At 36.0% G+C, this 21,551-nt stretch overlaps 1 protein-coding gene across 2 annotated transcripts; it reads right to left on the bottom strand.

Moving 5' to 3' along the window:
* Positions 1-921: 921 nt before the first annotated feature.
* otoa (otoancorin) lies at positions 922-21,353 on the bottom strand. Of its 2 annotated transcripts, none has more exons than XM_084089430.1 (29): positions 19,696-21,353; positions 19,471-19,571; positions 17,927-17,948; positions 17,450-17,486; positions 17,202-17,343; positions 16,811-16,879; positions 16,394-16,584; positions 16,097-16,260; positions 15,852-15,932; positions 15,324-15,436; positions 15,020-15,162; positions 12,205-12,313; positions 11,891-12,112; positions 11,637-11,798; positions 7,979-8,119; positions 7,840-7,895; positions 7,438-7,558; positions 7,241-7,359; positions 6,951-7,086; positions 6,090-6,283; positions 5,724-5,814; positions 5,311-5,476; positions 4,988-5,190; positions 4,636-4,788; positions 3,846-3,988; positions 3,576-3,712; positions 3,182-3,279; positions 2,050-2,245; positions 922-1,407 (listed from the first exon to the last, which is right to left on the bottom strand). In XM_084089430.1, exons 1-29 carry the CDS (start codon positions 19,748-19,750, stop codon positions 1,328-1,330), a joined length of 3,645 nt encoding a protein of 1,214 aa, XP_083945556.1. In that variant the 5' UTR covers positions 19,751-21,353; the 3' UTR covers positions 922-1,327. The 2 variants fall into 2 exon arrangements, with proteins under 2 accessions (XP_083945556.1, XP_083945557.1); XM_084089431.1 differs by having other exon boundaries at positions 15,852-15,929.
* Between the last annotated feature and the right edge of the window lie 198 nt (positions 21,354-21,551).

Raw genomic sequence — 21,551 nt, 5'->3', positions numbered from 1 at the left:
TTAATAAAGGAACCTTATTGTAAAGTGTTACCCACAACTGATAAAACTATAAATCACTTCACTTGGAAACTACTTACTGTAATACAGATATACATTTTAGCCCAGATTCCAGAGACATAAATCTGTGTATTATCATCTGAAATATTCAAAAGGATTAATTGAAATCTCATTTACTTTACTACTGTATTTACTACACTAAAGGCCCAAATCTTGCTTGCCTAACTGGAAATGTTGGTAATGTTTAAAATGTCATTTATTCCTGTGATACAAAGCTGGATTTTCAGCATCATTACTCCAGTCTTCAGTGTCACATGATCCTTCAGAAATCATTCTAATATGATGATGGTACTCAAGAAACATTTCATATTATTATCAGTTGAAAACAGTCATGCTGCTTTATATTTTTGTGGAAATATATATATATATTTTTTTTTCAGAATTATTTTATTAATAGAAAGTTCAAAAGAACAGCATTTATTTGAAATAGTTTCTTGTAACAATGTAAAAGTCTTTACAATTATAGCATTATTTGCTTTACTGTGATTATTGATTTAATGTGTGCTTGCTGAATAAAAGTATCAATTTCTTAAATAAAATAATAATAATACTACTGACCCCAAACTGAATGGTATGTATTATGGAATTTTGGAAGACCAAATGTTGTATCATTTCAGCCTGAGCTCTTTGACGATAAATGAGGCGTACTAGCCATTTTGAATAATTTTCATAACTTCCCTTTTAGCCGACGAGTGTACAAAGACAACGTAGGTGAGACAAATCACACAGTTTTGTGGCCTGTGCACCTGAAGTAAGGTTGGTATGAACTTAAAGTCATCAGAAGCAAACCGGTGAGTGTTACACCACCTGAGGGTGTGAAAATCTCTGGTTTGATTGTATTCAAATTTCACACTTGCTCTCTTTACAGATAAGACTTTTATTAACCTCATGTTGGGGTATAAATTATTCAAATTATGCTACCAAAGAACACAACCTCTAATACAAACATTTAACTGGAATTAAATTTTTTGATAACAAAACTACAATTTAATGAAGTATTCACAGTATTAAATATCTCATAGAATAATAACAAATCTGCATGTGAAAGATCTAAACAGCAGTATTATAAAATATAGTTTCTCTATAAAATACATTTAATGGGATAGACCCCAGCCTTATCAAGTTAAAATGTGCATTCAGTGACTACGTTTTAAATATAATTTTGAAATATAGCAATTCTTAAATGGCCAGATACTAATCTACTGGTTTACATGATCATGTGAATCTGCCATCTGACACATGCTATATCTGTGACCTTTGACCCTTCTTCTTAGAGAATGTATCTAAGTAATATCAGCACGATGGCCTGCATGAGGAGGGCACATCCTGTCATGCTCTCTACTGCTGCGCCTGGAGGAGGAAGAGAAACATATCTGTAAATTTAAGACTACAATTGTTTTTTATAATGAAAATGCAACTAAAAGATCCAAATGTAATCTTTATCTAGAAGATGTTCCCCCCTGGTTTCACAGACAAGGCTTAAGTCTAGTCCCAGACTAAAATGCATGTTTGAGCTGTTTTAACTGAAAGCAACTTGCACTGATATATCTTAAAATATATCAGCGCCATTGTTTTGTCTCAAGATGCACATCAGTAACGCACGTTTATAAAAGCTACTTAAATGTCCTATTTGAACTAAGCTTTAATCCTGGCTTAATCTAAGCCCTGTCTGTGAAACTAGGCCTTAAATTTTTTACTGGGTCACAATGTGTACATTCTTGACAACTATGACCAGCACAGGTTTTTCCAACCCATTCTAACAGGAAACCGTAACTATTTTACGAGGTGGTGATTTCGTATGATTTTTAAAAGAAAATCATGAAGGACCGCCCCTAAACTTACCCATCACTGGGGTTTAAACAGATCGTACATCAACATACGATTGACATTGTACAAATTTGCCACCGATTGAGCAAACCGTAAAATAGTTAAAAATTGCTGTGAGGTTGTGTTGGTTTTTCAAACAGGTTAAAACCTTCTCCTGTCACTCGCCTCCTTTTAGTGGCAGTGGGGCAGCTGGGACTGATCCACTGGAGTTTCCAGTGGGCACTTCAGCACGTGCAGTTTTCAGACCCACAGCTTCATCCAGTGCAGACTTTTGATCGACTCTCAGCCCTGCGCGCTGAGCCTCCGTGACCATGGCAGCATTTTCAGGACCCAAAGCCTTCAACTGGCTGACTGACATTGCCTGAACACAAATTATAACAGTAACTTCTTTGGGCGAATTCCAAATGCCGTTTTTGCAGCCTTGAAGGCCACTGAGGGAAGGGGATGCCATTTGAGGGGCATTTCAAACAAATGTGAACACCTTGAATCCCTTTCCACAAGTCCATTAGCAAAGGGTTATTTTATCGATTGCCTCCAAAATTGCTCACTCTAAACCGCTAAAAAAGTATGTTCTATATACTACTATTATATAGTAGGGACAAATGCGATTTAATGAGGAAATTACATTGTCATTCATTGCTCCCTTCACCAAGTGCATTCCAAACAGCTTCATTATGACACTCAAGTGCCCTGCTCACTCCAAAGTCCCTACTTCAAAGACTCTGCCCTTCAAAATGCATAGGGCAAAGGGATGCTCACTTCCTATTGGAATTCGCCCATTATTATTGGATGAGAGCTAACCCTGAACTGAATTGAGCTGGATGACACCACTGTTTTCTGCAGTGCTTTATAGCTGATTCGACTTTGTGTCATAATTGATGAATTTTGCAACATCGACACTGTTAATGAACTGAATTGAATCAACTGTGAACTGACTCAAGTGAATAACAGCACTATTGTCCTCTGTAAAGCTGCTTATAGCTGAATTGAACTCATTTTATAACACAGTTATTGAACTGAATTGAATCAGCACTGAACCAACTTCAGCTGAATAATGACACCATTGTCTTTTTAGAGTTGCTTTACAGCAGAAATTAAATTTTTCTCATTTTGATGAAATTTATTTTCCTGTTTATCACTGAAGCTGCTTTGAAACAATCTGTATTGTATAAAGTTGACTTGACTTAACTTACAGATCAACTCAAATGTGCAGTAAGCGATTTTCAAGAAACATTGTTGAACACTGTTGATATTTAAATAGAAAAATATAAGATTGCAAAAAAGAGAGAAAACTTACAGCTAATCGATCCGAGGGTATGAGAGGGATGGCGGACCGCTGAATGAATGGCAAGACGGATGAATTTAGACGTCCCAGCTCAACAGTGCTTAGACCAGCTAAAGAGACATTCAATGACAAAGGCAGTTCTTGTACTTTAAATGTAAACTATTTACATACACTGTAAAACATTTCTAACCCTCCCAAATCAAAAATTTCAAGTGACCGATAACATCTAAATTTTTCAATTGGCCCAAGTGAAATTCTTGTTGCAATAGTCTGTTAACATTGGCTCAATGAGAAATAATACGTCAGACTAATTGAAAAATTTAGATGTTATCGGTCACTTGAAATTTTTGACTTGGGGATGTAATTTTTTTTTACAGTGTATTAAACTTAAAGTAGTTGTCCTCACCAAGGATGTTGCCCATTTCACTAACTTGAGCTTCAGTCCAAGTTTCTGGCTTTCCAAATGCAGCCACTGCCTTTTCCTTAAGTCGCTCTCTAACGTTCAGAAGACAAGAAGTACGACCCACCGCCTCTACTGCCTCCCTGGTAAAGACACATATCACAGGGCATCCCAATGACCAGGTCTGTTTACAGAATTTGCTTAACAGTAGCTATGTTGTGCTGCAGTGTACATAAACAGTTGAAAATGAAAATATAGCCACAAATGTGCAAGTACCTAAAGCTGGTGGAATTGAGCTGATCAATCTGGGCAGGTTGAAGACCACAGATAAACTGTCCCAGTCCCATCATCTCCAGATGTCCTAGTCCAGCCACGCTGACTCCAGTCTCCCTTTCAAAAGCCTGCCAGATGGCTGTCCTCTGCAGAATCCATCACTTTCAGTATTAATGTTTGTTTTTCTGCTTTGCTTATTTTTGTTTTTGCATTTTTTGTATACATTTAATATATGCTAAATACCAATGAATAAATAAATACCATTCAAATGTTTAGGGTTGGTAAGATTTGTCAATGTTTTTGAAAAAAATCTTTCAAGGCTGCATTTATTTGATCAAAAATACAGTAATAACAGTAATATTGTGAAAAAAATATTACAATTTCAAATAACTGTTTTTCTGCATCATTACTCCAGTCTTCAGTGTCACACGATCCTTCAGAAATCATATTCCATATATGCTGATTTGGTGCTCTAACATTTCTTACTATGTACTTTTAAACTCAATGTTTAAAAGTAATGTGCTGCTTAATATTTTTGTGAAAACTGTGATACAATTTTTTGTTCATGATTATTTGATGAACAAGTTCATTTATTTGAAAAGGAAAAATGTGTACATTCACTTTTGATCAGTTTAATGCATCCTCAGTGAATACAAATACTAATTTCTTAATAACTTTTGAATGGTAGTGTAAATAAATAAATGCATATGCTTTTTTCATAGCATTTTTACCACGTTTTAAATATAAATTCTAGATGCTGTTTGGTGACTGAATGTGTGCTTGTTTGTATTACCTGTGTCTGGTTAAAGTTGCAGGCAGTCAGCATTTCCAGAGTGTCCAGTGAGGCGATGCTGAGGTTGCCCAGCTCTTCAGCACTGAAACCCTGGCAGATGCAGCCCAGTTGAGTAATCTGGGACTCATTCAACATGGACACATTGCCCCATGCCTGCAGTAAACAATAGAAACTGTCTTTGACCACTGCAGTCCAGATGTAAATGTTTTTTAGATTCTGTTGTTATGCATATATTAGAATGTAATATTTTTTTCTAGACTTTAGCAACCTTAAAGTGTAAGTGTGTGTGTGTGTGTGTGTGTGTGTGTGTGTGTGTGTGTGTGTGTGTGTGTGTGTGTGTGTGTGTGTGTACCTCCACAATTTTTGCTTTGAGTGCAGCCAGTTGTTCTGTGCTGTAGTTGTTTATCTCTCCTAATGTTGGCACGGCATCTTTAAAAGTCTGCATGGTCATTTTACTGAGCTGGGTGGGAGTCCAATATACATTCGCCTGTTTTAGGTCCTCAATATAAATGAGTGTAGGCTCTAGAGTAGACATCACTGTGAGAGAAACCACCGCTGCCAGAAAGATAAAATCATTTCCACTATTGGTTATTCTCGTAGAACAATATCATTAACTTTCTGGTTTCACAAAGACATTGTTTCTCTACCATTTTATGCACTTTCTGGCACACATACCTTCACGCTTCCTGCGATTTTGTAATGTGCTACTCGTTTTGAGCTCAAAAAGTTTGCGGCGAAGAGCAGAGAGATCAAGCCAAGAGCGGAATTCCTTTGGAGGAGGAACCACAGGCTGACTGGGTAAACTATCCATCAGATCTGACAGATATGACTTCAGCCAGCTCTGCAGGACAGAAGAGCAGGACGGAGGGGTAGATTGGTAAAAAAAAATAAAAAAAATATTATTTTGTAAGATTGTGGAGAAGTTTAACTGAAATAACATCTGCCAGTTATAAATAAAACATCTGTTATGGTATGTGGCACTAAAAGTGCCATTCATAATAAAATTAAGGAATCAATTATTAATTTATTTATATGTATTAAATGTAAATAAATAAATCACCTGTAAAATAAATAAATGAGATTCTTACTTTGGATGGCAGCTTTTCAACAGCAGTGTCATTAAGTAACAAAAGAGGACCAAGTGCCCTCATGTCCACCTCTGACCAGTAAGCAGGATCCCTTGTTTAAATGAAAAGACACATATATTATTAACACTAATGCAAAATGTCTAATTCCAGCACAGGTGTTGAATGATTTAAGGCTGGAAAAAGGTGGTGGTTTAATGTAAAGCTTTTATTTCCAGATGTTTAAAATGCTCTTGTCTTAAAGCCACAGGAGGCATAGCCTCTATAACAATGAAAAAAAAAAAAAAAAACAGCAGGGATCTGAGGTCTGAGGTTATGTGTGAGATTGTGGGTTGTGTGAACCCACTGTGGTTTGTGTGATGCTGTTACCCATATGTGCCTGTGAGCAGTCTGAACAGATGCTCTCTGTGCTGTTGTGGGATATACTGACAGGAGGCAAGAGCCTGCAGGGTGGAGTTCAGAGCCGCAGGGTTCAGAGAGGAGATCCAGGCTGGGTCTAACTCACACACCAGAGGGCCTAGAGTCAAAACCTCTGCTGCAGACAGAACAGAGACATTCCCCTTCTGCACAGAAACAGGATACAAATTAGGCTGCCTGCAGTAGTTCCTGTCAGGAACATATACAAGACTTACTTGCTTACATTTGATTATTCAATTTCTGTATGCCTGAATACTGTTGATCTACCTGAAAAACTTAAACTTAACTGTTTGTTTAATTTGTATCTTTGTTCTGTTACATTTATTTGTAGTTCGTTAATCTTATTTTATTATGGACAATTTACTTGTCTTTAATAATATTTGAACTTTATATTAGTCAGGATGGTTTTTGCTTTGGTATTGAAATTGGAATCGAGAATTGAGAAATTTCACTGGTATCTAAAATCTTGGTGTCATAACCTTATTACAAAGTTTTTAGTCAGAAGATTTATTTATTTTTGCTTTAATCCATGAAAAGCAGTGCAGTGAAATGCAAAATGCATTCTGTGTGAATGGCCCCTTAGTCTAGCAAATTATTCTTATTTTTTTATAGCAAGCTCACATTAAGTCTGACTTTATTCTGGTATTAACGCACACCATAAAATCAATTCATGATGGACAATTCCCACCCTACATTGTTCCTGGTTGAATATCCTGTTTTACTCAGAAATGCGTCACATTACAGCAGTGAAATGGGTTGCAAACAGCAACATGTGGGGTTTTTAGACATGAGAAGAGCGTGTGCGTGTATTACCAGGCAGCCAATGGCTCTTCTGGTAAGTGCGTAGCGTGCCGGAGAACTGTTTGGCAGAAAGGTCAGGTTCACTTGCATCATCTTCTCCATGAAAGCAGGACACACAGCATCTGAAAAGTTTTGAATCTTCTCCACTCTGAACGTGTCATGACCGCATGGATACGTGTGAGAGGGGAAAATGAAAGAAAAAGAATATCCTGCCTGTCTTAGCATATGATTTCAACTTAAATTGAATATTTAGTAAGAATTTAAATGTAAATGTATGTTAAATAGCGCTGTTCTGTTCTTACGGTAGATGGATGAGTAGCAGAGCTGGGATGGCCTGGAGCTCAGAGTTTTTAATGTCACTGAAATATCCTGGTCTCTGTTCCTCCAGACTTGCAAAAAGTTTTTGAGCTGCACAGCAAATCTGAGAATGAGAATCAATTTTTTATAGATCTGATCATGGAAAAGTGGCAAAGCTGATGCAAGAATGTGTGATGTTTACCTGAACCCTGGAGAGCCACGCGCAGGATTTGTTAAGTGTCTGTGCCATTTCCAAAGCATCAGTTCGATTGATTTTTCCAATCATTTCACAGGTGACACCTTGTACAGCCTGACCCAGCTTTCTGTTGAAAACACCGTGAGCTTGATCAAGATACTGCTTCTTATGTGGACAACATACATTTTTATTATTAAATATGTGTTTTATAAAAGACCAATTAAAAAATAAGAGGGATTTATTTTTATGTACAATGCCAGTTTCATAAAGCGGGATTTCAATTTATTTATTACCATTTTCATTTAGTTATTATTATTATTTTAAGATTTTCTCTCTCCCATTTAAAAATGATTCTTTAAGGGCTATGTAAAGTTAACTGTATCATGTTGCAATCATAAAGAGTCTTACCGTAATTCGCTAAGGTTGATCTTATTACCCAAAATCTTTTTCAAAAGGAAAGCCGACTACACAGAAAGGAATAAAATAGAGAAAAATGTATGGAATTGTAAAAGATTTGGATTTTTATGTGACTGTCTAGTTTGTGTACTTGAGCAGGAGTCCAGCCGTGTCCCTGGAGCTGGTCCACCGAGCTGAGGTTTGCCTTCTCCAGCGTGGACAGAGACAGAGAAGAGAGGAGAGAATCTGGCAAGCCTTTCACCAGTTCAGATGCGTTCACATCACGGCGGAACTGAGGAGTTGACAAAATCGAGAGAGAGAGAGAGAGAGAGAGAGAGAGAGAGAGAGAGAGACTCAAGGAAGAGCCATAACAACTTTAATTAATACTTTTGTGGTCACTTGCAGTTTGCAAACAATAGAGCTTTTCACACTTGAAATAGTTAACCCTGAGTCATTCTAAACCCCGGGTTAAACGAAATCCTGCCTTCACTTTTCACATTACCCATAATTAACTTGGGGTCAACAATTAAACCTGGGTATTCCTAAGATGTCTTTTCACACGGTTCCTTCCTCCGCGGTAATGGAGTGAGGCCGGTGGCGTGAATGGCCTCGAGGTCCGGAAGGATAAAACGAGGAGTGGCGACAGTAAAGGATGAGAGAGGACCAGGCCTGGGACTTTATGTTGTTGCTTTGTGTTATTTTCATTTTGGTGTTTGTTTATTTTATGATTAAAGTTTATGTTGAACATTTGCTGGTTCTCGCCTCCTTCTTCACTGAACCTTTAACCCATTTAATCCCAAATTTTTCCCAGACACGAAAATATCCAAATATCCCATGTGTCATTAGTATCCCTTTGAAACAATCAATCATAATTTTTAGAAATTTTCATGGAAAAGTGTGTGAAAAAGTGTGTTTTATGATCGGTCACAATTGTGACCGGTGGGATACTGTGTTGTATCAACCATTGGACAGACGGAATATAGGTCTATTTGACCTGTGCAGTGTGTTTGTGTGTGTGTTTCTGTGTGTGTGTGTGTGTGTGTGTGTGTTTTTGTTTATATTACATTGTGGGAACCAAATGTCCCCACAAGGATGGTAAAACCTGAGATCACCTCCATTAACCCATTTCCCTCACCTCCATGAGGGAAATGGGTTAATAAACATACTAAATTATATTTTTTTGAAAATGTAAAAATGCAGAAAGTTTTCTGTGATGGGTAGGTTTAGGGGTAGGGTTAGTGTAAGGGGACAGAATATACAGTTTGTACAGTATAAAGACCATTAAGTCTATGGAGAGTCCCCACAAAGATGTGTGCGCCTGTTTGTGTGTGTGTGTGTGTGTGTGTGTGTGTGTGTGTGTGTGTGTGTAAGAGTGTAAGAGTGTATAAAATCCTTATATCAAAGGCTAGTTATTATCACTTCTAAAAGTTCCAGCATTGCCTCTAAATGCGCTCTCATTGTAGTGTGAATATTTTACATATAAGCCTTATACTATCGGCTAGCAATATGAATACTGGGAGCACCGTTAGGAAAATTGAGGTTAAGACAAAAAACAACAACAATCATCAATGTATTTCAACATTGTAACTTTAGTGCAACTTACTTTAGTGCAACATTCATTTGAAAATGTTCATTTTTAGTGCAAAATTCATTTGAACAGATTCATTTTTATCCTTTGATCTGTCATGATTCCTGTCTTGTGTTCCCCTTGTCTTGTGTGGACTTGTTATTTCCTGTTCTGTGCCATGTTTTGTAGTCCTTTGTAGTTTTCTAGTTTATTAGTCTTCCCAGGTGTTTCTAATTAGCCACACCCCCTTGTTATCTTGTTTAGCTTGTTGGTCCCTGTGTATTTATAGCCCTTGTGTTTCACTTGTTACTTTGTCAGTTGTTGTACGTGTAATGGTTGTATCTCTCTGTGATTCCCAAGGTTTTGTTCTTTTGTTCTTTGAGTTCTGTGTTCTCTGTTTTGTGTTACTTTATTAAATCACCCTGCGTTTATATCCTCGTCTTCGTCTGTCTTCCTCAGCAACATTACATGAACACACTGAACATGAAGGTAAACATTTAGGATAGACCCATACACAAAAGAAATATATTTGAAATATATTTTTTGAATATATGCAAATATTCGAAATTGGCCCAATAAATATATTTTAGTTATATTTCAGAATATATTTCAAAATGATAAATATAAGTGAACAACAATGCAAATATATTTCAACATTGAAATATATTTGCATTGTTGTTCACTTATATTTATCATTTTGAAATATTACTAAAATATATTTATTGGGCCAATTTCGAATATTTGTATATATTCCAAAAATATATTTCAAATATATTGTGAAAACATATTTCAAATATATTTCTTTTGTGTATGGGCCTATGGGGAGGTAGCTGGCTGAACATGCTTTCAAGTATAGGCCTACACTGACTGACTGAACAACAAAATAAAATAGGTTGTAGAACAAAGAGCAAAGCAATGCCTTGAATGACTAAAAAATAACATCTTTTCCTGGAACATTTAGGACATTTTGATGGGAGGTTTTTTTTCAGCTTTTCTTCCTAGACTCCAAAGTACTGTTTGTTTGTAACTGTATGCAACCACTTTGTGTGTGTGTGTGTGTGTGTGTGGAAAGTTAGGTAGAATTAGTTAGCTAGCTAGTCTTTGTGTGTGTGTGTGTGTGTTTCTGTGTGTGTGTCTGTGTGTAAAATTAGGTAGAAAGTTAGGTAGCAGCAGAAAGTAAGGTAGAACAGTTAGCCTATGTGTATTAGCAAGTAGATACAATGGGTTATCCCACCGGTCACTATTGTTGCCGGTGACATGTTTGTGAGTTCTATGACCACATTAAACAAAGTTGAGTAATTGCAAATGCATATAAAAATACTAGACACCTTAAATATGATGTGTACCAAAAATCTATGTCCTATCTTTATGTTAACATACTTTACTAATCTTTTCTTTGGGAGCTTTCTTGCTGCCATCCTCTTCTTTTGGCGCAAACAGGAAGTAAACAGCTCTGGTCATGTGACAATTTACAGTAAACATGCGACACTGCACATATTTCATTGAGACCCTTTATTATTTCAATATCTGCTGGAAATGCATTGATAGATCATTCAGTAACATTTTTATAGCCTTAGAAATGAAAAAAAATGTTACGGTCACTATTGTGACTGGTGGGATTAAATGGGTGTTAACATTGCTACATCTGGTTTAATGTTCTTATTTGCATATTTGTGCTGTCAGTGTCACTGATTGGCCGAACGCTGAACGTGATATGTTTACATGAAGACTCAAGCATTGCGCATCCTCATAATATTGCAGACCGTACTGTACTATCAAGTTTATCCTGACTTTTTGGACTTGAAACGTAAGAATAAATCAATCTCTACTGTACTCCAATTGTAGAGTTTTCTGTCACCTTTTGACATATCTCCCCTCAAACGCTAAGTTTATACAACACACAGTGTTTCCATACCTGTCCAAAGCATGTGAATATGAGGTATAATATTGGTTGTCGGTTGCTATTAAGCATCTAATGATAACATTATAACACCGCATTATTTGGCAGTGCAGGGTCAACACCTCAAAAGTGCTAACCTTGCTCCGGAGCAGGGTTTCATAACCCTGGGTAAAAAGCTGTGCTAACCCCAGTTCTAAATTACAAGTGTAAAACATTGCTTTTACCTGGGATAAAAAGCAGTGTGTAGAATGAGGATAACCTGGGGTTAAGTGCAGTGTGAAAAGCCGTAATAAGAGTTTCTTTCTCCTTATCTTTTTCTGAACAAACTCATCTGATTCTTACCGCGTCCAGTAATGTTGCTCTCTGTAGGGAGGACATCTTCTCACTCATAGTTTCCAGGGCTTCATTTCCCAGCAGACCTTTTGCCTTCACATTCTTGAGGACGGCACTGGCCACCCCTCTCACCATCGAACCCAGAGACAGCAGCCTCTCACTACTTATATTCTACAAAAAAAAAAAACATTTTTGTGAAAACAATAAATGGGTGACTCAAGAAACAGAAAACAGATTGTATAAACTGAGCAGACAAATCAAACCTTAGTAGCTTCTAACAGTTTCTGAGCCAGAGTTTTAGCTTGAGCTGGGCTCCATTTGGCCTGGCTCAAGCTGCTGAAGATGTTGTTCAGGTCCTCAGGGGTGAAGCGGGACAGCTTGGAGAGTGGAAGAACAGACACAGAGGATCCCAGAGACTGGAGCATCTCAGGAGAGGAAGAACCATCATCTTTCTCCAGAATGTTCTGTACTAACTGCCTCTTCACCTGAGGGAGGGTTGAGTGGAATGACAATAAGATTACAGCTGCGCTACAAATATTTAGGAGCAGCAATGATTCAATAAAGTGGCAGTTCTGACCTTGTCTATTTCAGAGTTTTTACAGGCATCAATCTGAGACAGCAGTTTTCTACTAAGATTCAGATTCAGAGACATTGCGCCATCAAAAAAACAAGCCAGAGAGCCCAATCTGTGAAAACAGAAAGAAGTTGATGAAACAGGATTGAATATGTTTTGAAGATGTTCTTCCATATAGAGCAGTGGTTCTCAACCTTTTTTGGGCCAGCGCCCCCTATCCAATATCCAGGTCCCTGAACGCCCCCCACCCCCAAACTACTGAGCGAGCAGGAATGAGTGAGAGTTAAAAGATGAAATAAGTGCAAAATTGTCTTTTATTAATACAACTGAACTATACTCCACAGTGATTCATCCAAAAAACAAGTTATAAATTGCATTGACATAGCAATACCAGTATTTCTCACAGGATTTTGGTAAATCTGTGGTGAGTGGACCTCAGGCCTTCTAGGGGGGTTGGGGGGCATGCCCCCCCCGTAAGAAAATTTTGTGCATTTTAATGTTAAATTCATTAATTAATCCCATGACATTAATAGCCATATATTGTAAAACAAATGCACTGAAAAATAAAGGACGGTCATTAAAGTGGTAATGTTTGCACTTAGGTTTTATTACGCATTTAGGAGAGTATTGCAAGAAGCTGCTTACATTAACCTTACTTTCGAAAAATAAATAAATACAATCTTGATTTTTCATGAAAACTTATGTTAGAATTGTAGGCCTAAAATACCTTGGTATCAGCTTGTTTTCTTCAATGGTATAATTAATACAATTACAATTAATTTGGTTTGTTGTGATTAATTTGTGTTCATAATCAGTAAAAAAAATCTTCTAACAAGAATAAACACATATGAACAATTAAATTATTATTGTATTATTAATTATTTGTATATCTTGAAACTACCCAAGCAGTGTTTCCTGCTCAGATGTGACGGCGGAATGAATACATTACCAAAATGTGATTGCAGAATATATTTAAATTATCCATCAAATTGTCATTTTCTCCTTACTGTCTTGTGAGTTAACAATAATGCCTGACCAGTAAATTACTTGGTGAACAAAGAAAACATTTTGGCATTTGGGATTTGAATTAGTTAATGCCTAAAAATGTAAAAGTTTTACCTTATAAATAGAATATAGTTGAATTAATTTTAAAATTCGTCGCCAGAGTGAATGGGAACATGATTTATTGAAAATATTTGAAAAAATATAAGTGTTTCTTAAGTCAATACTTTTTAATGGCTTGTCAACTTTCCATTCCTCCGCTGCGTGATTCTAGTCAGCGCTGGATTCTCGGCACCACCGGATTGTTGTCAGCGCCAAACACATTATTGAGCACGTGAATGCTGATTCTTATCAGCGCTGGATTCTAGTCAGTGCTTGAGCGCTGGTCTATGACTGGAAAAATAATAGAGTCGCAAAAAACACACAAAAAACATGCCTAGTGCCTACCTACAACACTGACGGTGGACTTGCGGTCAGGACTAGAGCGGGTGCGGACGAATGTTTTTTTTTTGTTTGTTTTTTTGAGCGCTGCTGAGGTATTCTTTCACGCGCACCATAGATGCGCGTGCACACACAATATGGTATCACACTCTGCGCATATGTTTTACAAAATAATTTAACAAAAACATAGTCCTAACACTTTTTAAATAGCCCACTTACAGTGTTTATTACAACTACTAAATGCTTAAAATGAATAAAAGTAAATGAACAAAAATTTGCGTTACATATTTAAACTCGTGAACGCCCCCCATTAACACCTGAACGCCCCCCTTTCAAAAATATTGCTTCCAACGCCCCCCGTTGTTCTCTGAACGCCCCCGTTGAGAACCACTAATATAGAGTAAGGGAGAATCCATGGGCTAAAAAAAACAACTAAAAACATAATTGCGACTTGATATCTCACAATGTGACTTTATATTTTACAACTTTGTTTTAAACAATTGCGACATTTTATTTCACAGTGGGAATTTATATCTCACTTATATTTCATATGGGACTTTACATTCTCCAGCCACTTTATTGGGTACACCTGTTCGACTGCTTGCTCACACAAATATCTAATCAGCCAATCACATGGAAGCAGCCCAGTGCATTTAGGCATGTAGACATGGTAAAAAACGATCTGCTGAAGTTCAAACTGAGCATCAGAATGGGGAAGAAAGGAGATTTTAAGTCAATTTTAAGTCAGATTCGCATCAAGGATGTGCTATCATATCAATATGTACCAGAATTTCTGAGAATTTCAACTTCTTGAATCTATGTTATAAAGAATTAAGGAAGTTCTAAAGGCAAAAGGGGGTCCAACCCAGTACTAGTAAGGTGTACCTAATAAAGTGGCCAGTGACTATGTCTCACAATTGTGACTATGTTTATTACAAATGTGACTTTATATCTCACAATGTGACTTTATTTTGGTAATTGCAAGTTCATTTCACATTTCACAATGTGGCTTTATATTTTGAAACTACAACTTTGTTTCTCATAATTGTGACTTATATTTTATACATTTTATAACTTTTTATAACAAATTTAAACTTTTTTCTTGTTATTGTGACTTAATGTCACAATGGGACTTTCTGTATAGCAGTGCAACTAAATATTTCTTGTTATTGCAACTTTATTTCTCACAGTGTGACTGTCTCACAATAAGACTTTATTATTTTAAACTTTCGAGTTTTTAATCACACGGTTACTTTTTTATTTTTACCACGGAGCTGCAATGGCTTCCAGAAGAATCAGTGTATCACTTCTGTTAACTCGAATATCATTTACCAAAGACATTCACTTAACACACACACATGATGCAGATCCTAACCTGTCCACGTTTTGAGTGAAATTGTCACTGCTGGAACACTCTTGTTTCAAGCGTTGAAAAAGTGTCCGGCCCAGGGCGGGCTGTATGCCAATAACATTATGAAAAGATGGAGAGAAATCTGGAGTCCTGAAAAACTCACATAGCTGAGAAAGAGAAATATTATCATAGTCATTGAATTTGTTGAGTTATAGGTAGTTTTGGATTTAGATTATGTTAGTATGGCTGGCTCTGAGACACAAATACCATGGAACAATACATATAAGAGTTATGATATTGGTTTGCATGTCATGTCACAGATACGGACCTCTTCTTTAGGGATGGTCTTTACTTCTTCAAAAGGCAGCCGGGATAGGAAAGGCCCCATCATTGCCAACATCCTAGCCTTCAGCCAGAGAAGTCCAGGAGGACATGTACGGACTGCAGTTGAAGATAAAATAAGATAAAAAAAGAGACAGACAGACAAACGTTGAATGATTGCTTGCAAAGCACTCTCTAAGTAAAAAAAGAATGCAAACAAATAAAGAAATAAACAAAATAACTCAATAATATTAAAAATAATCAAATAACTAATTATAACAATTTTAATGTAATTAATAATTCTCCTCTCTTCATATATCTGTATTGTTTATCTTTGGTGTTTTCCACTCTTCTGTTTATGATCCACTGTATCATTGCAGTTCTCCATATAACTCTCTTATCTTTCCACCACACACTTTTCTGTCTCTCTATTTGCTGTATTTTCTTTCCCAATGTTCCTCTCTACCTCTTCAACAGTTTGCCATTCCATTCATTTTTTGTTTTCAGTTTTTTCATCCACTTTTCTCCAATTTACCATTCATTGCATGATGGCCAGTCGCTTCAGCACCAGGTCTGCTCATCATAGACACCCCATTGACTGATGAGCCATTTGCTACTTTAGTCAAGAGAATTGTTGAACAGATTATTTGTGTCTTAGATTAACCATACATTAATATTATATTATATTACATTATATTACATTACATTACATCAATCACATCACGTCACATTTATAATGATTCAAATCTGTTTTGATAAAAGCTTATACTCAAAACTTACTCATGGTAGGTTTTTCCATTGGTTTAGAAGGCAGGATGCTGGAGGCAGGTGCTTTCAGACTGCAGTTAAATTCATTTTGTGCAACTCTTTCTTTGACCCACCCTATAATCTCATTCCTCTGCTCCTCAGACAGAACGCTGAACATCTCACTAAAAACCTTCATCCTTGAGCATAATGAGGGAGGTGAGATGACAGACACAAACAGGGAAACAACATTTTGCATCAAAATTATAGATTAAGGTAAAGGTATGCCATAAATTCAGTCACTTGAGTTTAATAAAAAAGGAATAAACTTACATTTCAGCCAGGTGAGAGCTTTGTGAAAATGCTGGCAGAACAAAGCTAGATGGAGGCATTGTTTCTAAGAAAGGTTTAGCCGCCCATAAAAGCTTTGTTAGATCCTCTTTGTTGAGGGATGTTCCATTCTGCATAATGGCTAACCAGGAAAGAGGAGCCACGAATGCCCGCATTAAACAACGAGGGCTCTCCTGAGTGTGCAAATGTAAAAAAGAAGGTAGAGAAGGTATGTTAGTCCTTTTGCCTCCAAAGAAGGCAACAAATATGAGACACTGCCACATAGATAAGAGTTACCAAACTTAAAGATCAACTTAATTATCTCTAAATATATTTGGTCTTTTATATTATATTATATTATATTATATTATATTATATTATATTATATTATATTATATTATATTATGTTCTAGCACTAACCGTAGTGTTTCTCATGAGCTCAATCATATGGCCCATGTTGGTGCAATTCCGCATCTTCTCAGCAATGTCCTGATTTTATTGTAGATTTCCCATCAGGATGAACATAAAATAAAGGTAGAATAAAGATATATGGGTATGTTCCTGTATCTCTCTGTATGTAAGCATATGGCAAACAATGTCCCTATATCACTTACCTAAATATGAAAGAACCCTATGAATGGTTCACAAAGTGTCTTTTCTAAAGTTACAAAATGTTCTATTGTTGGGTTGCTAGGCTTTGGGTGAGAGTTAGTCTTGTAGTAACTAAGTGTCTTTAACATCAAATCAAGTAAATTGGAAGCCCCTTGTTAGAAAGCTACCATATGAGTGTGTTTGGAATAGTGAGAGTTACCCAGACTGGGGCCTTCTCATCTGCCGTGTCACTGGACCGATTGGAGCGAGGGATGGAGAAGGATGGAGGGAGTGAGGAGAGAAGCTCTACAAACATAGAGATGGGGCTCTGCATCATCTGGTTTTGGGTCTGTGCATATGAGCTGACAGATGAAAGGGAAAATATGTGGACGTTTTCCATGCGATGAAATGTGATCATTAGTATTCAAATACACCTGGCAATATATCATCAGTTCAGTGGCAGTCTACCTGTTCAGCGAATTGTTCATTACAGGCACATGGTAACCTAAAACAAAACAACCACATCATTTAACAAAAGACACAATTCATGACAGAGAAACACTCTCTCTTTATGACTGGAAACAAAGGAAAAAACATTTGAGAAACTTTAATTGCAGTCTGACTTCAAAATATCAAATTGCATTTATGATGAAAGATTAGTAGATAATGATGTCTAGATTAATACATTTTGTTCAGGGCGTGGGAGACCTCAAATGGAACTTCTTTTTTTTCCAGCTGAAATATGCAAATATGTCCTATACAGATTTCCTTGGGCACTTGCATTTGCATATGGTTTATGTAATATAGCTCTCTAGATAATTTATTGTATTAAGTACATGCAGGTGCAACACATAAGTCATTTTTATACCATGATTATTGTAAGGCCAAATGTGTTCAAACTAAGAGATAATGGCAAATGTGGCTGTATGCCTTCTGACATTTTACCTTTCTGGAAGCATGTGATCATCTGTCAAAAAATAAAATAAAACATAATTATTACATTATGAAACAATGTAAGTGGAAAGTGCAATTTGTTAGGAATAGACTTTTGTCCACTGTAGTGGACATTATATTTTAGTGAATTTCTCTGACATCATACATGTCACATGTCACATCCTGGGTGTCCTGTAAATAGCACATTCAGGACTTATCAGAGATACCACATGTTTGGAGGTTTCACCATGAAAACAACTTCTCCTTGGTCTTTAAAAATGTCTGACATTAATTTAGTGATCAAATGTAGAAAATATGATAATATATTGTAATTATAATTTAAATCGGACTACTTTTCAAATTGTATTTCATAAACCAACATCTCAGGAAAATGTTATGGGGTTTCAAATAAAAAAAATGACTTTCTGTTACAGAACAGGGCATTGATTTCATACGTGTCCACTGTAGAGGACATCAGGACTTAAATCATGTTTATCAGGCATTTTGGGAGACACAACAAGAGAATATGGAAATAAATTATACATCAATATTCCTATGAAATATTAGATATTATTATTAAAATGTTGCCAATTTATTACTCCAATTATTACACTTCTTTTTTCATTAAATGTTGCTCCAAGAACACATTAATGTGCAAATTAGATACAGTGTATAGATACATTGCATTGAATGGGAATATTAATTTATGGCCATTTTACCCACATATTGCATAAAGTAAAATGGTGTATCAATTCATTCCATTATATTTTTCATAACATAGTTGAGAATCATCTTTATACAAATTTTGGTAAAAAAAAATCCTGAAACCCCAAAATGTATTGATGATTAAAAAAAAAATCCCATTGTTTTTGCGTATACATATAATTTCATGTCATTTTATTTTTTAAACTGAGTCCTGATGTCCACTACAGAGGACATAGGATAACATATGAATAAAATAAAAGAAATTTCAAAAATGTTTTTTTTTTTAACCATTTGTTTCTTATGCTCTAAACAATGTGATGACATGAAAAAAAAACTAAATTCAAAAAACTTTTTTTTTCTGGGTCTCAGGAGGATAAATTATCACCACCTGTGTCTTGTTTAAATACTTATTTACCTTTGTATTGAATGCCCTCAGTTTCCTCAGCTCTCAGTTAAGTATTATCTTTGTTTCGCTTGTTAAATACTTGTGTTTTTGCCTTCTCCTGTTTGATATTTCAGTTAATAAAAATCCTCTCCTTGGCTTACCATATACAGTCACAGTGAATAGATTATTGGGCAGGGCATCTTTTCTAATCAAGCTGTAATTTTGTTAAATTGTGCAAAAAATGTAAAAAATATTATTTAATTGTGTCCGTTAAGGACATATAATATGCTAGCAATTAAATTAGCCTCAGCAAGACAAAACAGTCAGTGATTTTATTCCGAAAAATGTCATTTCTGGTTCAGAAAATAGTGTTTCAGTAGTGCCTATAGTTGAGGAAACACCTATTTACCCTACTATAGTGTTTTCAGTATGAGATGCAACCAATGATCTTGTGGTACTAAGTTACCAATTTCTTGGCCATTTCCCTGAAGTCTGCCGGTAGTTTGGGAAAGTCTACTGTTGACTGGTTGACAGGCATCACTGGTCCCATCACATTCTGGGATATTACTGTATAGAATAACAAAATGGTACACACAGAACATTTATGATGAAATTAATCACGTTTTGTTGCTCGTTGTACTCCAACAAGCTTATTAAATTTAAAAAGTGTGATACTATTCAACTAGTTTACCTGTCGCCCATTGTATGAGAAGAGAGAGGACCAAACCCTCTCTATAAAACCCCATCACGTTGTTCCCCGTTCTCTTTCTCCAGATGAGGCTCTATAGTCAATATTAATTTGGAAGATTCAATTAATTCATCGCATTGCAATGAACGCACACGAACATAATAATCATATTGGGTAATGCTCTTCTGCATATACTGTCTCTAGATATCAGTGACAGCTTTATTATCTGTAATGTCATCGGACGTAGGTGAATCACATGTAGACAATCCAGACATGATTACATGCAAAACAGTTCCATTCAGTTGCACTAATGTTTGCATAGAGCTTGTGTTATTTAAACATGCCAGAACAAAAATTAAACTGTAGATAGTTAAATCATTTATGTAATGCATAGGCGTGATATTTGAATAGCAATAAAATACATACAAAATAATAGGATAGAAAGTCACTGGGAATATTAACGGTACATTAAATGGAGATGATGAAATTATTTTATCATTTTAACACAAAAACCAGAACCATACCAGTCTCGTCCTGTTTTAAAGCATCCCTGTTGTAGGCTATATGTTGTTCTCACATAAACTTGGATATATGTTCCAGTGTCACTATGGTTTTTGTAGGCATGCCAACTGACTGCATGTATCGTTCTCACATCTACCTGTGAGGATTTGGGATGAGTGCTAGGATACTGGCAGTGTGAGATCACTCTCACTGGAATACAGCTTGAGAAAAACAGCCTTTACTTCTGACCCAGCTATACGACAAGGCAAATCAGTACAATTTTACCGATGATTGGGTTTCCTTTCATTTAAAAAGCTTATTTGTTTTGGCCCTAGAGTATTATGTTGCTCCAAAGAATATTTTAAATTAATGAACTTAGCCCAGATTTATATTTTGCTTTTTTTAGTCTGCCTCATAGTAAATTAACCATTTAAATTACTACATGTCTTTTCATACATTTTCCTTGTTATGTTTTCTCTCAAAGATTGCTCTTTAAAAAGGGTTTGTGTCTATTAAATACCCCTTCCTTAATTCTTAAACCTTAATAAAACATTGCAGTTAAAAAAGGGTTGCAAAATACCATAAAAGTGCACTTCATGTGGTTACATGTAAATTAACTGGAATTAATTAATCCAAAAATATTATTTGATATAACAGAATCATCCTGACTACATTAGGTTACACAAACAGTTATCTTTGGGGGTGTTAGAGCAAGTAAAAATAGACACTCAATAGATCCTGCTGTGTCTTTTTACAATGTACAAATGTACAATCATCTTTACAGATGTAGACATTTTAACAAATGTACTAAATATCTGACAATGCATATTTATCTGATCTGAAATGAGTCCTTCACAAGCTTTACTTAAAAAACAAACAAAAGCGATTTAAATAGTATTACCTCTTTCAATGAACATGGGCATCACCAATTTAAATTTAAAACTAGTGATTTAATTGTTCAATCATTATAATTATTTAATTACTAAAAGAAATAAGCTAAAGCAATAAATTGGTAACGAGGATGTTCAAGATGATAGGCTAAAACTGTGATGGAGGTACTCACTGTGAGAGATGATCTTGAGATCTTGAGACACAAGTTTAAACGGAGCTGACAGTCTGCAGCACAGGTGCACACTAGATTCGTTACAACATGATTTTCCACTCTCATGTCCTCTCAACCCCTCCCACCCCAGAATTTTGAAGACTATCTATTCAGGTGTGACAGCTATGAAATTGCATTTGCAAATTTGTGGGGTCCAGATTTGATTTTCCATCATCTGGCCATTTGTAAATAACTTAAAAGTGTGATTTTGAATAATCATCCACTAATAAAGCCACAAACTTCTCTTATAGCAGTT

The sequence above is a fragment of the Abramis brama genome, assembly GCF_963993115.1.
Source record: "Abramis brama genome assembly, chromosome: 17".
NCBI lineage: Eukaryota > Metazoa > Chordata > Actinopteri > Cypriniformes > Leuciscidae > Abramis > Abramis brama.
Note: the sequence above shows the minus strand (reverse complement) of the source record. Positions and strands in the feature narration are given on the sequence as shown.